This window comes from Panthera leo, chromosome B3, assembly GCF_018350215.1.
Source record: "Panthera leo isolate Ple1 chromosome B3, P.leo_Ple1_pat1.1, whole genome shotgun sequence".
In the NCBI taxonomy this organism is placed as follows: Eukaryota; Metazoa; Chordata; class Mammalia; order Carnivora; family Felidae; genus Panthera; species Panthera leo.
The window spans coordinates 68,327,558-68,341,072 of NC_056684.1; the positions used below are offsets into that span (position 1 = coordinate 68,327,558).

At 39.8% G+C, this 13,515-nt stretch overlaps 1 protein-coding gene across 13 annotated transcripts in view; it reads right to left on the reverse strand.

The window, feature by feature from the left end:
- The window catches only part of FMN1 (formin 1), a 432,271-nt gene that overhangs the window by 372,423 nt on the left and 46,333 nt on the right, over positions 1-13,515 (reverse strand). Inside the window, exon 4 of one of the 13 annotated variants that reach the window (XM_042942511.1) lies at positions 4,176-4,659. The exons of the other annotated variants lie outside the window; for them this stretch is intronic. Coding sequence (XP_042798445.1) covers positions 4,589-4,659 — 71 coding nt within the window. The 3' untranslated portion in view covers positions 4,176-4,588. Of the gene's footprint in view, positions 1-4,175; positions 4,660-13,515 lie in introns of those variants that run through there. 13 annotated transcript variants of the gene reach the window in all.

The following is a 13,515-nucleotide window of genomic DNA, read 5'->3' on the forward strand; positions in this document are numbered from 1 at the left end:
CAGAGCCTGACGCGGGGCTCGAACTCACGGACCACGAGATCATGACCTGAGCCGAAGTTGGCCGCTTAACCGACTGAGCCACCCAGGCGTCCCAAGTATGAGAGCTCTCAATTAGAGCTCCCAAACTCACTCAGAACTTATACCACTAAGCTTTGTCTCTCTGTTTATAAGGAGGCGATGGCCACTGCAGGGGTGGAGGCAGGAGAAAAGGCTCAGGGCAAACGCTAAGAGCAACAGGTCCCTAACTCTACTCTGGGCTTTCACCGTCTCTGACCTAACCTCAAAGTCACCCCATATTTCAAGTCCCTGGATATTTTTTCGTGCAATTTCATACCCTATCTATTGTCAGAGGGTGGTGTGCCTGGGCTTCGGGCATCCCAGAGAATGTTGCTGTCCCTGGAGATGGGAGATGGATGTAAAGCCCGAGAAAAAAACAGAGACAGAAAGAGAACGGGAAAGAGGGAGAGGGAGAAGAAGAGGGAGAGAGGAAGAGAGGGGGAGAGCATGCTCTCAAGATAGCACTCAGCCACAGATCACACTCCAGACTGGACAAAAGTGCTTCTGAGGAGCCTGACCCCTCACCTGAATGCACAGGGTATCAAGAACAGCAGGCTAGGAGGAACCTTCACAACAGATCACATACTGAAGCTCCTTTGTCTCACAGGTAAGAATGATGAGGTTCCTGGGAAATCGACTTACCAAGAGTGCCCAGTAAAGTGATTAGTGGCAAAGCAAAGACGAAAAGCCAGTTTTCTGGGGCAAGATGAAAGCTTTTATAAAACTTAAAACCAAGTTTTGCTTGTTTCTTTTGTCTGAGAAGGATGTCTACTGTGTGTGTGTGTGTGTGTGTGTGTGTGTGTGTGTGTGTGTGTACACGCGTATGTGCGTGCGTATGTCTGGTAAGGTTTCCCCCAAATTTCTAAGGAATATTTCCAAATTTCCAAAAGGGAGAGAAGCCTACAATGCAGCCACACAAGTGCATTAGCCCAGAACAACAACTATCCAGATTCCAGCACACTTGTTTCGTCAAATCCTTCTCTTTATTTTAACTTAAGTATTGTGAAAACATTCCCAGACCTTATATCATTTCACCCCATATGCCTTAGTATGTATCTCTTTTAATTTTTTTTAATATTTATTTATTTTTCGAGAGAGAGAGAGAAAGCGTGAGCAGCAGAGGGGCAGAGAGAGGCGGAGACACAGAATCTGAAGCAGGCTGTAGCACAGAGCCTGACATGGGGCTAGAACTCAGGAGCCATGAAATGATGACCTGAATCGAAGTCGGATGCTCAATCGACTGAGCCACCCAGGTGCCCCATCAGTATGTATCTATTTTAAAACATGGTTATGTTTTTATGTCAATGATTTTCATAGTTCTGCTGGGCCCCATGCCCAGGCCTTCTTACTCAGTAGGTTTGGGGTGGGGCTGAGAATTTTCATTTCTAACGTATACCCAGGTGATGCTGGTGATGCTTGTCAAGGCCACACATTTACAACCATTTACTTAGATACTCATGATGCCATTTGCATACCTGACAAATTTCATAGTAATTCCTCAGTATGATCAAATATCTAGTCCATATTCAATTTTCCTGATTGTCACAAAAACACCTTTTTACAGATGGTTTATTTTAATCACATTTCAAACAAAGTCCATACATTACATTTGGTTGCTATGTCTCTTATGTTTCTTTCATATATTTGCCAGACCAGTCTGCTGTCCCCTTGCCCCCAATCTGTCTCTTTTGTTTAATGTTTTATAAACTTCAAAGTTGCTAAGAGACCAGATCTTAATTGTTCACGCCACAAAAAAGAAATGATACTTATATGATGTGATGAAGGTGTTAGCTAATGCTATGGTGGTAAATCATACTGCAATATATAAATGTATCACATCAACACACTGTATACCTTAAACTTACACAATGTTATTTGCGGATTATATTTCAACTAAAAAAACATAGTATGGTTCCATGTATAGACTTATCTGTTTGCTTGCTCATGGTGTTGCTTAATTTATCCCTCTGGTTTCTATATTTCCTGTGAACTGGAAGTAAGCCCTGGATGTCTGATTACCTATAGATTCAGTTCTTTGGCAAGAATATTCTATAGCCCCATAGATGGGGCTATGTGGTAACATCAAGGTTTAAATATTAAACTCAGATCTGGGATATACGTTTTCATATGTTTGGAACCTACATTTTAAAATATTACCTATTTTTATTTTTTTTTTAATTTTTTTAAACGTTTATTTATTTTTGAGACAGAGAGAGACAGAGCATGAACGGGGGAGGGTCAGAGAGAGGGAGACATAGAATCTGAAATAGGCTCCAGGCTCTGAGCTGTCAGCACAGAGCCTGACGGGGGCTCGAACTCACGGACCGCAAGATCATGACCCGAGCCGAAGTCGGCCGCTTAACCGACTGAGCCACCCAGGCGCCCCACCTATTTTTAAATTAAAAAACATTTTAATGGTTTTATTCATTTTTGAGAGACAGAGGGACAGAGTGTGAGCAGAGGGAGGGGCAGAGAGCAAGGAAGACACAGAATCCAAAGCAGGCTCCAGGCTCCTAGCTGTCAGCACAGAGCCTAATTCAGGGCTCGAACCCATTAACAATGAGAACATAACCTGAGCCAAAGTCAGACGCTCAACTGACTGAGCCACCCAGGTGCCCCTACCTTACCTATTCTTAAACCATTTAAAAATAATCCATGACCTTTATACCAAAGCATACATTTGTCAACTGGAACTTCATGGATCCCTCTTTTTTGCCTAAGAAGAAAAATAATTCCTCAGACTCCTCAGTAAGCCTCATGCCTGGGACCCAGTTTTTGATCACAGTGGTCAATTCACACACTCAACCCACGTATAATAAAACCCTCCATAAGCTAACATTTATTCCAGGAAATGCCTACAAACCTGATGAGGAAAATGATTTCGTTTCCAAACAACCAAGTCTGATATATGGAGCTACTGCTGTCTTGAAATCCACCTGTCAGCATCGAGGATCCCAGCTGAAATGTCCTCTAGCACTCACCAAACAGGAGCCGCCTGCTTTTCAAACAGTTCCCCAGCTGGGCAGGCTGCTGTTTGGATGGTACCCGTGAACCAAGGAAAAACAAAACAAGTTGTTTGGGAATTAAACAGGATCTAATAGAAAAAAGTGACAGGAATGAGACAGCAAGGAGACTGCTTGCTGAGAATAAACTCCAATTCCTAAAAATCTAAAAAAGCATAGATGGTATTTAAGTCCTTTTGGTAGATTAGACTTTAAGCAAAGTGGCAAAATGACCTTCTCAGTCACAAAAGGGCACTTACCTAATTGAACAATTAAAAAAAAAAATCAAAGGATAAATACGCTGAAGCCAAAGACTGTACTGTTCCAGAGCCCTCCTTCAGCTAATCTCATTTCCTTTCCTGCACCCACACAGGCACGAGATGGTAGGAAAAGCACAGACTGCTTGGCGTGAAATGAAATTCCATGTAATTAGCCTAGCACCGTTGGGGACGCTATAACAAATGTTAACTCCCCATGTCTCATTCACTCTGTGTTATGAACCTTATTATTGGCTGTTCTAGAAATCGATGCCCAGGGAAAGGAGAAGAGAAGAGCTGGGTTCTGGCAGTCAGTGGATTATGGTGACTAGATTCCTCTAATCTAGACTCTCCTGTCGAAATGCAGGAGTAGGAGAGCTTGAGAGGACACACTGGAATGTGTAAGCAGAGATCATTTAAACTGTGCATAACAGAGAACATTTTCACCGTTGAGGGGAAAAACAACTTTGAGGGGTGCCTGGGTGGCTCAGTCAGTTGAGCATCCAACTTCAGCTCAGGTCATGATCTCATGGCTCGTGAGTTCAAGTCCCATATCGGGCTTGCTGCTGTCAGCTCAGAGCCCACTTGGGTACCTCTGTCCCTCTCTTTCTGCCTCTCCCCTGTTTATGCTGTCTCAAAAATAAATACACATTTAAAAAATAAAAAATAGCTTTGAGTTGTAATAATGAATTCTGGGCAGCAGTGGGGCGTTGATCAAAAACTCAATTTTAGATAAGGATTTTCACAGACAGGAATGAAATGCTTCAACAATGCAAAGCGATATTTGTTGAACCAATAAACAGTACTGCTGGAAAAAATTATTTTGCTATTAGCAGTTTTTAATATTCTTACACTCACTTAAAAAAAAAGCACTGGGTCTGGTATAATGCATAACACACCTGGTTAGAAATAATCCTTGTGAAAGCAGCATTCTGTAAGAGCCACTGTTTATTCACTTGTCCTGGGCATCAAAATCTTGTTTACAACAGTTAGGTAAGGCCTTTGAATCTGTTATAACATTACCTAGGGCACGGGCTATTCTTTAGGTTATGACTTTATGGTGACAATAAAAGAATTAACATTGAAGAACTATATGCAATTCAGTGCATATTAACCTAAGCATAAACATATGCAACAAATTATCAATGATAAACAATACAGTGAGTTTTGATAGAAAGTTCTAGATCCTCTTTATGAAGAGCCAACCGAAAACCCATTGCCAGGATGCATATGAGAACAGTGTCTGGTGAGGTCAAGTCTGGTACGGAATCTTCATTCACTGCTCAAGTACCGTGAACATCCCTTGCTTGGTCCCAAGCAGCCTTCAATGGTTTTTGTTATTCCTCTATATCAGAAACATTAAGAATATGGGCAGAAAATTATTTTCTGCTTATGAGATTGATTAAAGTTCCTTTTAAGTACCAAATCTTTATCATGAGAATTTGTAATGAGGTTTTCTTCCTCCCATGAGCTCTATCAAATGTTCATTACTGGATTTATTTATGCCAGTTGGGTGCTGGGAATGCAAACATGAAAAAGAACCCTCTACTAAAGAAATTCACAATAGAAAATCTGCCCATTGGTCTTTTCCAAAGACTTTTATAGAAATCCAGCAACCCTTTTTTGATGTTGTTTCTACAGAGTGGAGTGGTGGGGAAAGGAAGCAGCAAATTTGAAGTGGAATCAGGAACATATACTCCTATCTTCACTGGCACATCAAATTATGACCGACTTTTTAACATCCGATCAAAAAGTAAGTTCTTGAAACACATACTACAGGACAAGAACAACAAAATACTTAAGGCTTCAATGAGATCAAAGGGAAAAGAATATGTCAGCACCTAAAAGAGAACTTTTAGTACTAGTTGTATTACCAATTGATCTATCACAGCCGCTAACTCAGGAAATGGAAGAGTGAGTGCTAGACCAATGGCTCCATCCCAGGAACCCCAAGGGGGCTAGACAAAGGTAGAGTATAGCTCCTGAGTGGGTGTACCAATGCTGTTGCCAAGCAAACAGTCAACCTAATCACAAAAAAAGTCAATAACTCAATAGATGAGGGTTTGGAAAAGAGAAAGGGAAAGATTTGTTTCAGGTGTGGGCAGCCAGGGAAGGTGATAGTCCCAAGCCTTAACAATGGGCCTTTCCACTCACAAGATAGACACCTACAGTTGTATAGGAGAAGTTCAGGGAGGTATGTGCAAGAGAGCAGACAGAAAACACACCATCGTGGGTGGGGTCAGTGTGTTCAACCTATGGTCGTGGGCAAGGAAGGGCGCATGCTGGGATGGTCTTCTAGGCATTCTATTGCTATCAGGGCTTTTCTGGCCTAGGGGTTGGAATGATCCAGTCATTGCAAAACATTTTAGTCAATGCCTCAAGGAAGTGCAATAAGAAATGAGCACAACGGGTTTTAGTTAGAGTATGAGTTAAAGGGTCTTGTCTGTTTCTGGTTTGAACTGTTGAGCTCTATAGTTGAACAAGGGGGCTCACTGACACTTGCAGTTGCATTTGATACATCCTAATGGCATGGACTGCACATGGTGTGCCCAACACTGTGCTTGGCATCTTATTTACTCTTCATAAGAACCCTATGAGATGCATTGTGTGATTCACACTGGAGAGCAGAGAAAACAGAAACTAAAAGGTTGTGTAACTTGCATTAGCCCATAGCAGCAGAATTCAGATTCAAACATACGTAATGACTACCTGTGTTCTTCCATGATGCCTCCTTCCAACACTACATGCATCTGGTCAAGAACAGAGAAGCAGTGGGGCGCCTGGGTGGCTCAGTCGGTTGCGCTTCCGACTTCGGCCCAGGTCATGATCTCACCCCCTATGAGTTCGAGCCCCGCGTCGGGCTCTGTGCTGACAGCTCAAAGCCTGGAGCCTGTTTCGGATTCTGTGTCTCCCTCTCTTTCTGACCCTCCCCCACTCATGCTCTGTCTCTCTCTGTCTCAAAAATAAAATAAAAACATAAAAAAAAAATTAAATTAAAGAACAGAGAAGCAGTATGGTTTGAACAACTAAATAATTTAGTTTCAAAAAATGATAGTCTTACCAAGTAAATGAAGGACAGAAAACACATATATGGAGATGAATGAGTGAGATTCCTGAGAACCTCTCAGAAAAACAAAGCAACAATTTAGTCATAGGTAACTTTTCCAAAAAAAAAAAAATGAAGAAAACTTTCTTTGTTAAAAAACACTTCAAGCATTAGTTACCATTGCAAGGCAAGCAAAATCTGGGTGAATCCTCTGTTATTACAGTCACAGAATCAAAATATTTACAAGTAAAAGATCCTCAAAGATTTATTGTCCTCTGATTTATTCCAAGTTATTCATTTCACCAGTGAGAAAATAGAAGCCCAGGGATACTACTAATTTTATTTCAATTATCACATAAGATTATTACACTTAGAATCTTTATCATAATTTACTTAATGAGCAAGTAAATTTTTAATCTATTTTATAAATCTTTACCTCTTACTCCATATTCACCATGAGCCCAAACAGTTATACTGGTCTGGAATGGAGTTGCTCTACCCCTTTGAGTTTAGGTGCTAATGAAAGATAATTATTAATGGTACAAAGGCCAACAGGCAATTTTTTACGGGGGAAATTTCAAGAACTTCAAAGTAAATACCTAAGTAGCTATTATAACCCAAAGCCCCTGAAAATCCAAATAATTTTCTTGCTACCACCAAATTAGTGTGTGTTGGGACAGTATATGGAGAAAAGGAAAGAATCAAAATAGAAGGTGGGAGATCTGGATTATTCTATCACTAAACTATTATGATACATTAGATGGAACCTTACTTTCATTACCTGTACCATGAAGGCACTGGGCCAAAGGATCCCTCCCAGCTTTAATATTTCATAAGCACTGTAAGAGTTGACAAATACCAACTAAATCATATGCTCTCATCTGGAGTTTGTAGCACTGCTGTTGGCTTTTAAAAAAGAGATTAGAAATTTTTCAAACGCCTTGAGGATGTATGTTCCCAAACAGTTAGATTTCCTAAGGGAGATGTATTTCTTTTAGTATGTCAACATATTTTATCTCTCTAGCCAAAGTACACTTATTTCATTTTTTCAGGATTAAAAATAAATCCTGACAGTACCAGTAGGCAGCAATAGGCCTGGAGAAAAAAGAATGAATAACAAAGGAAAACAATACTTATTTTGTCCCTATGCAACTTTCCACCTATGATAAAAAGAACCAGCTTTCTGCATATCCTCTTTAATTAAACTGAGGGTAAAGACCACATTTAACCATACGCTCCACTGCAGGTGATGAGCAATTAGTTTATCTTGAACTAATTTTAGAGGATGCATCAAAAAGCAAACTAAGAACCACTGTAGAGCATTTGACTCTTCATGCCTGTGTCTAGAAGGGGTCTGATTTTCTGGAAAAGCCACTGAGGCAAGGAACTGGTTCATTCACCCATCCAATACATATATTTAGCAGTCAAGTGCCACGCACTATGATAAATGCCAGGAGCATACAGATAAACGTGATTCCTGCCATTCAGGGGCCCATAATCTAGTTAGTGTCAGAGGCTCACACATAAGCAAAAAATTACAACAATGCAAAGTGTTTTTAAATGGAACAAACACAAAGCACTATCTGGAATATATATGGGGGAAAATCTTAACTCAGAACAGGAAGGTTAGGAGAGCTGCATGAAGATGACTTTGCCCTAGGTCTTGACAGATGAGTAGTCCATATGGAAATCTGGCATGTGCAAAGGCACAGAAGCAGAGAAAGGAAGGAAGAGGAAATGAATTTTAAAAAGAGAAGGTGTTATAAAACAAATTTAAAATAATTTCCCCAATTTGATGTGTATGAACTAGGATCTTATTTTCATTGTCATTTTCCTAATTGCTTATGAGGCTTAATATACTTTTGTATACACATTCATCATTCAGACTTTCTCTTAAGCAAATTGACTATCTTCTCCGCCTATTTTTTTTTCTCCTGGGCAGTTTCCCTTCCATTTATTAATTTATATGAATTCTTTATCTATTTTCGATGCTAAATCTGTTAGTCGTAAGTGCTGCAAACGTCTTCTCCTAGCTTTTCCTATTATTTTTAAAAATGATATCATTTGTCATAGTCAAGTGATTTTAACTTAATTTAAATTTTATATTATTTTAATATAGACAAATTCACAAATCTTCTTCATAGGTTGTGCTTTTAAGAAACCCTCTCCTAATCCTTACATATTTTCTACTAAAAACGGTAAAGTTTTGCTTTTCATATTTCAATTCTAAATCCACGTGAAATACATTTTGTACATGATTCCAACTTTATTTTTTTCTTCCCACATGAATAATCGATTGTCCCAACATCATGTACTGAATAATGTATCCTTTCCCAGTCTTTGTAATGTCAGCTGTTGCAGGTAGGATTCCCTGGAAGACAGACCGAGCAGAGAATCCCATGGAGAAGACTTAGTGGGGAGAGATTTCTAGAACAATTCTGATGAGACAGCAAGGGAAGCGGGACCAGGAAGGAGATGCGGCCGCAACAGAGGCCTCAGCTGATCACACAAGGAATCCTAAAGCTGGGATGGCCCTTCACAGTTGTCCTGCACAAGGCAACAGAACTGGGCTTTTGTACTCTCACACCCACACTAGGCACTGGGTGGGGCTGTCCCTGAGGAATGGCTGGAAGCTCAGGCAAGGCAGCCCCGTTGGGCAGAAATCACCTGTTAGCTGTCAGCCAGCAACAAACACTCCCAGCAGCTAAGGAAACTGGGGTCTTGATCCAGATAGGAGGATCTGGGTGGCACACACAGTATCCACCACCCAGCCTCTGCCATGTATCCTCTTTCTAATTTTATTGGCTCCCTGTTTTTTTTTTTTTTTTGTTTATTTATTTTTGAGAGAGAGAGAGAGAAAGAGAGAGAGAGAGAATACAAGCAGGTAAGGGGCAGAGAGAGGGAGAGGGAGACAGAATCCGAAGCAGCCTCCAAGCTCTGAGCTGTCAGTACAGAGCCTGACAGGGGGCTCGAACCCATAAACCATGATATCGTGACCTGAGCTGAAGTCAGACACTTAACCAACTGCGTCACCCAGGCACCCTTGATTCACTATTCTTTCGGACTCTCTTTCCTATGATATAATTTCCAGATAGGTCTCCTTCCTGCTCCCTACATATAATCCAATTTGTCAACAACCCTCCTCAAATACATAGCAATAACTATACCCAAAACCTCAGATATGTCAGACTATATGTAGTACAGTAGCACATTTTCTCCCTTGATATGAATATCTATTACTAAAATAGCCTAGCTTTTTCTTTGAATCAGCCACAGGACCCAACTGGCTCAGAATCATTACGTTGTCAACTAAAGCTGAAACAGAAATCTCTTATGTCCTTTGCTTGTAAGGTGGATATTTTAATCTAAATGCAGGATGTTTCTAGTATCCTCTTGACTTTAATCTTATTACATTTTAGCCTAGGAAGAATTTAGCATAGGAAGAATTTAACAAGCTTTGATTCTGTCATCTAACACCTCTTTCCACTCAAGTTTTTCTGTGAAGTTGATTAAGAACACCAACAAGAGGGGCACCTGGGTGGCTCAGTTAGTTAAGCATCTGACTCTTGGTTTCAGGACAGGTAATGATCTCACAGTTCGTGGGCTCGAGCCCCACGTTGGGCTCTGCACTGACAAAGCAGAGCTTGCTGGGGATATTCTTTCTCTCTAAAAATAAATAATTAAAAAAAAAAAAGAATGCCAACAAGATATTGAAAGGAAAGAGGACAGTGGGCAGTGATGAGTCTTGTGACATGCCCATGATACCCTTCTACATTTCAAGACAAGTACACTGATTAACTATTTGCCCAGCTGCAGACCTAGCATGTTTTAATAAAGTGGTTTTCTTCCTAGTCACCTGGGACAGGAAACATCGAATAATCCTTGACTCTGTTTTGTTTTGCTTTGTTTTTCCCCTCAACTGAAAACCCAATCAGATTCATCTAGCTTTGAGTCCACAGTGATCTGGAATTTATCCCTTGTTACTGCTGTCACCAACACCATTACAGACCTTTTTGATTCTTACCCCTGTTTTCAACTGATCATGTTCTCACTATTGCCAAAACTATTTGCCGTGAAATACAAAGTTGGCAAAGTTGTGACCCTTCACAATTCCCCCCATCTGGAAAAAGTGACAGTAAATAGTACCCTTGGGGAATAAGAATATAAATGCATCTTCTCAGAATGTAGTCTGCAGACAATGTCCACCTACTTTTAGGCTTCTTTGGCATAGAGACTATTGGGCTCAGTAAGGATAACTCACAAGTCATTATTCTTTTTGAGGCTGCCATTTGTAATCACTGAAAGAGTGTTATTAATAACCTGCTGTTAAGTGTGAGAGTTGGAGAAGTGGTTTCTTACTCTGAGACCTGTAGCCAGGAATTGACAGAAATGGGGTATGAACTTGGGTTTCCTGATTTCAAGACAGGGACTTCTTCCCGAATCCAGCTTAACTGAACAGTTGTGTAAAGAATGGTCTGTTTTCACTGGACAGTGACATGCAGAAGAATGAACCTGGACCACTTTCTTCACCATACACAAAAATTAACTCAAAATGGATGAAAGACCTAAATGTAAGATGAAAGAACTTAATGTAAGATTCATCAAAATCCTAGAGGAGAAAGCAGGCAAAAACTTCTCTGACCTTGGCTGCAGCAACTTCTTACTCAACAGGTCTCCAGAGGCAAGGAAAACAAAAGCAAAAATGAACTATTGGGACCCCATCAAAATAAAAAGCTTTTGCACAGCGAAGGAAACAATCTGCAAAACTAAAAGGCAACAGACAGAATGGGAGAAGGTATTTGCAAATGACATATCAGATAAAGGATTAGTATCCAAAACCTATAAAGAACTGATCAAACTCAACACCCAAAACACAAATAATCCAGTGAAGAAATGCGCAAAGACATGAATAGACACTTTTCCAAAGAGGACACCCAGATGGCCAACCAACACATGAAAAAATGCTCAAGGAAAATACAAATCAAAACCACAATGAGATACCACCTTACACCCCTCAGAATGGCTAACATTAACAACTCAGGCAACAACAGATGTTGGCAAGGATGCAGAGAAAGAGGATCTCTTTTGCATTGTTGGTAGGAATGCAAGCTGGTGCAGCCACTCTGGAAAACAGTATGGAGGTTCCTCAAAAAATTAAAAATAGAACTACCCTATGACCCAGAAATTACACTACTAGATATTTATCCAAAGGATACAAAAATATAGATTCAAAAAGGTACATGCACTCCAATGTTTATAGCAGCATTATCAACAATAACCAAACTATGGAGCGAGCCCAAATGTCCATCGACTGATGAATAATGGATATAGAAGATGTGCCGAATATACACAATGGAGTATTACTTGGCAATCAAAAAGAATGAAATCTTGCCATTTGCAACTACGTGGATAGACCTAGATAGTAGTATGCTAAGCGAAATTAGTCAGAGAAAGACAAATATCATATGACTTCACTCATATGAGGACTTTAAGATACAAAATAGATGAACATAAGGGAAGGGAAGTAAAAATAATATAAAAGCAGGGTGGGGGACAAAAACATAACAGACTCTTAAGTATGGAGAACAAACAGAGGGTTATTGGAGGGGTGTGGGAGGGGGGATGGGCTAAGTGGGTAAGGGGCGTTAAGGAATCTACTCCTGAAATCATTGTTGTACTACATGCTAACAAACTTGGATGTAAATTAAAAAAATAAATTAAATAAAAATTTAAAAAAAAAGAATGGTCTGTTTCACATGAAAAGGAAGAAAACTGAAGTTTCAAAATGCAGGTGAGTTCTAAAAGGGCAGCCTCCATATCTCTGAAAGTAAAATACTACCCAAAGGACATAGGAAGTGATTTTTCTCCAATAACACAGAGACTAACAAATAACAACTTCTGTGGCAAAGAGGCAAATGCTTTCTTGACTCAGGCTTTTGGTGAGATTAGTCACATATTAGCATATGATTTTCCAAGACACTTGTTCTTAAAGAATTGGAAAGAGGATAACAAAATAGTAGCACTGCTTTTTAGAATAAAGCTGCAGATGTGTGATTGTAATATTTTAATTACTTAGTCAAAATCCTATGACTCCACCAGTATTTGCTGATAACATGGAACTGATTATAAAAGCGACGTACTGAAAGCCTAATGGACACTTAACTACGATTTGGAGAAGTAGCACCTTGGACCACATGGCAGCAGCTGGCACTTGGCAGGCCTTGACAGATATTTGAAGACATCTGTGTTGATGCCAGGATGGTTAATATGATTAACAGTAAAAAAAAAAAAAAGTGATCACAGCAACAAATGTTAAACAGGAAAATATTCAAGAATAGCCTCTACTTTCCTGTATTAAAGCAATGCACAATAATTGGTTGGCAGAAGGCTAACAAAATTTAAAAACTTGTACATGTTTACAGGTGCATAGATGCTTATATCTGGTAAGTTCTGTAATATTCAAAATCATCACAAATATGGCTAAGTGGATATTCAATTATTTCTTTAAAAAAATTTTTAATGTTTATTTATTTTTGATAGAACACAAGTGGGGGAGGAGAAGAGAGAGAGGGAGACACAGAACCCGAAAAAGGCTCCAGGCTCTGAGCTGTCAGCACAGAGCCTGATGTGGGGCTTGAACCCACAGACCATGAGATCACGAGCTGAGCCAAAGTCAGATGTTCAACCGACTGAGCCACCCAGGAGCCCCTAAATTCAATTATTTCTTGAGGATAATTCATCTATGTCATTTTGCTCTAATAAAATATTTGTACTTAAAAGATTCTAAATTCATGTAACATAGCTATACATTAGTATAATTGTTTATGTTTTCAATCTTAGTTTCCATGAAAGTGGTTAAGCACAGACACCTTGTCCCCTACCCCCAGAATTTCTGATTCAATAGATCTGGGGGATGGGGCCTGAGAAACAGCATTTTAACAAGTCTCCACGTATGGCTAATAATGTTGCTTGTCCAGGGACCACACTTTGAAAACCGCTGTTCTGTACCACCCTGACCCTCCCACTGGTTCCTATAATCACATATCATTTGGCTATTGATAAATCTCTTGTGCATGAAAGATAAAAATTCATTCAACAATTAGTTATTGAGCCAGCATTTACATAACATATGCTGGTAAGCTATATCAGACAT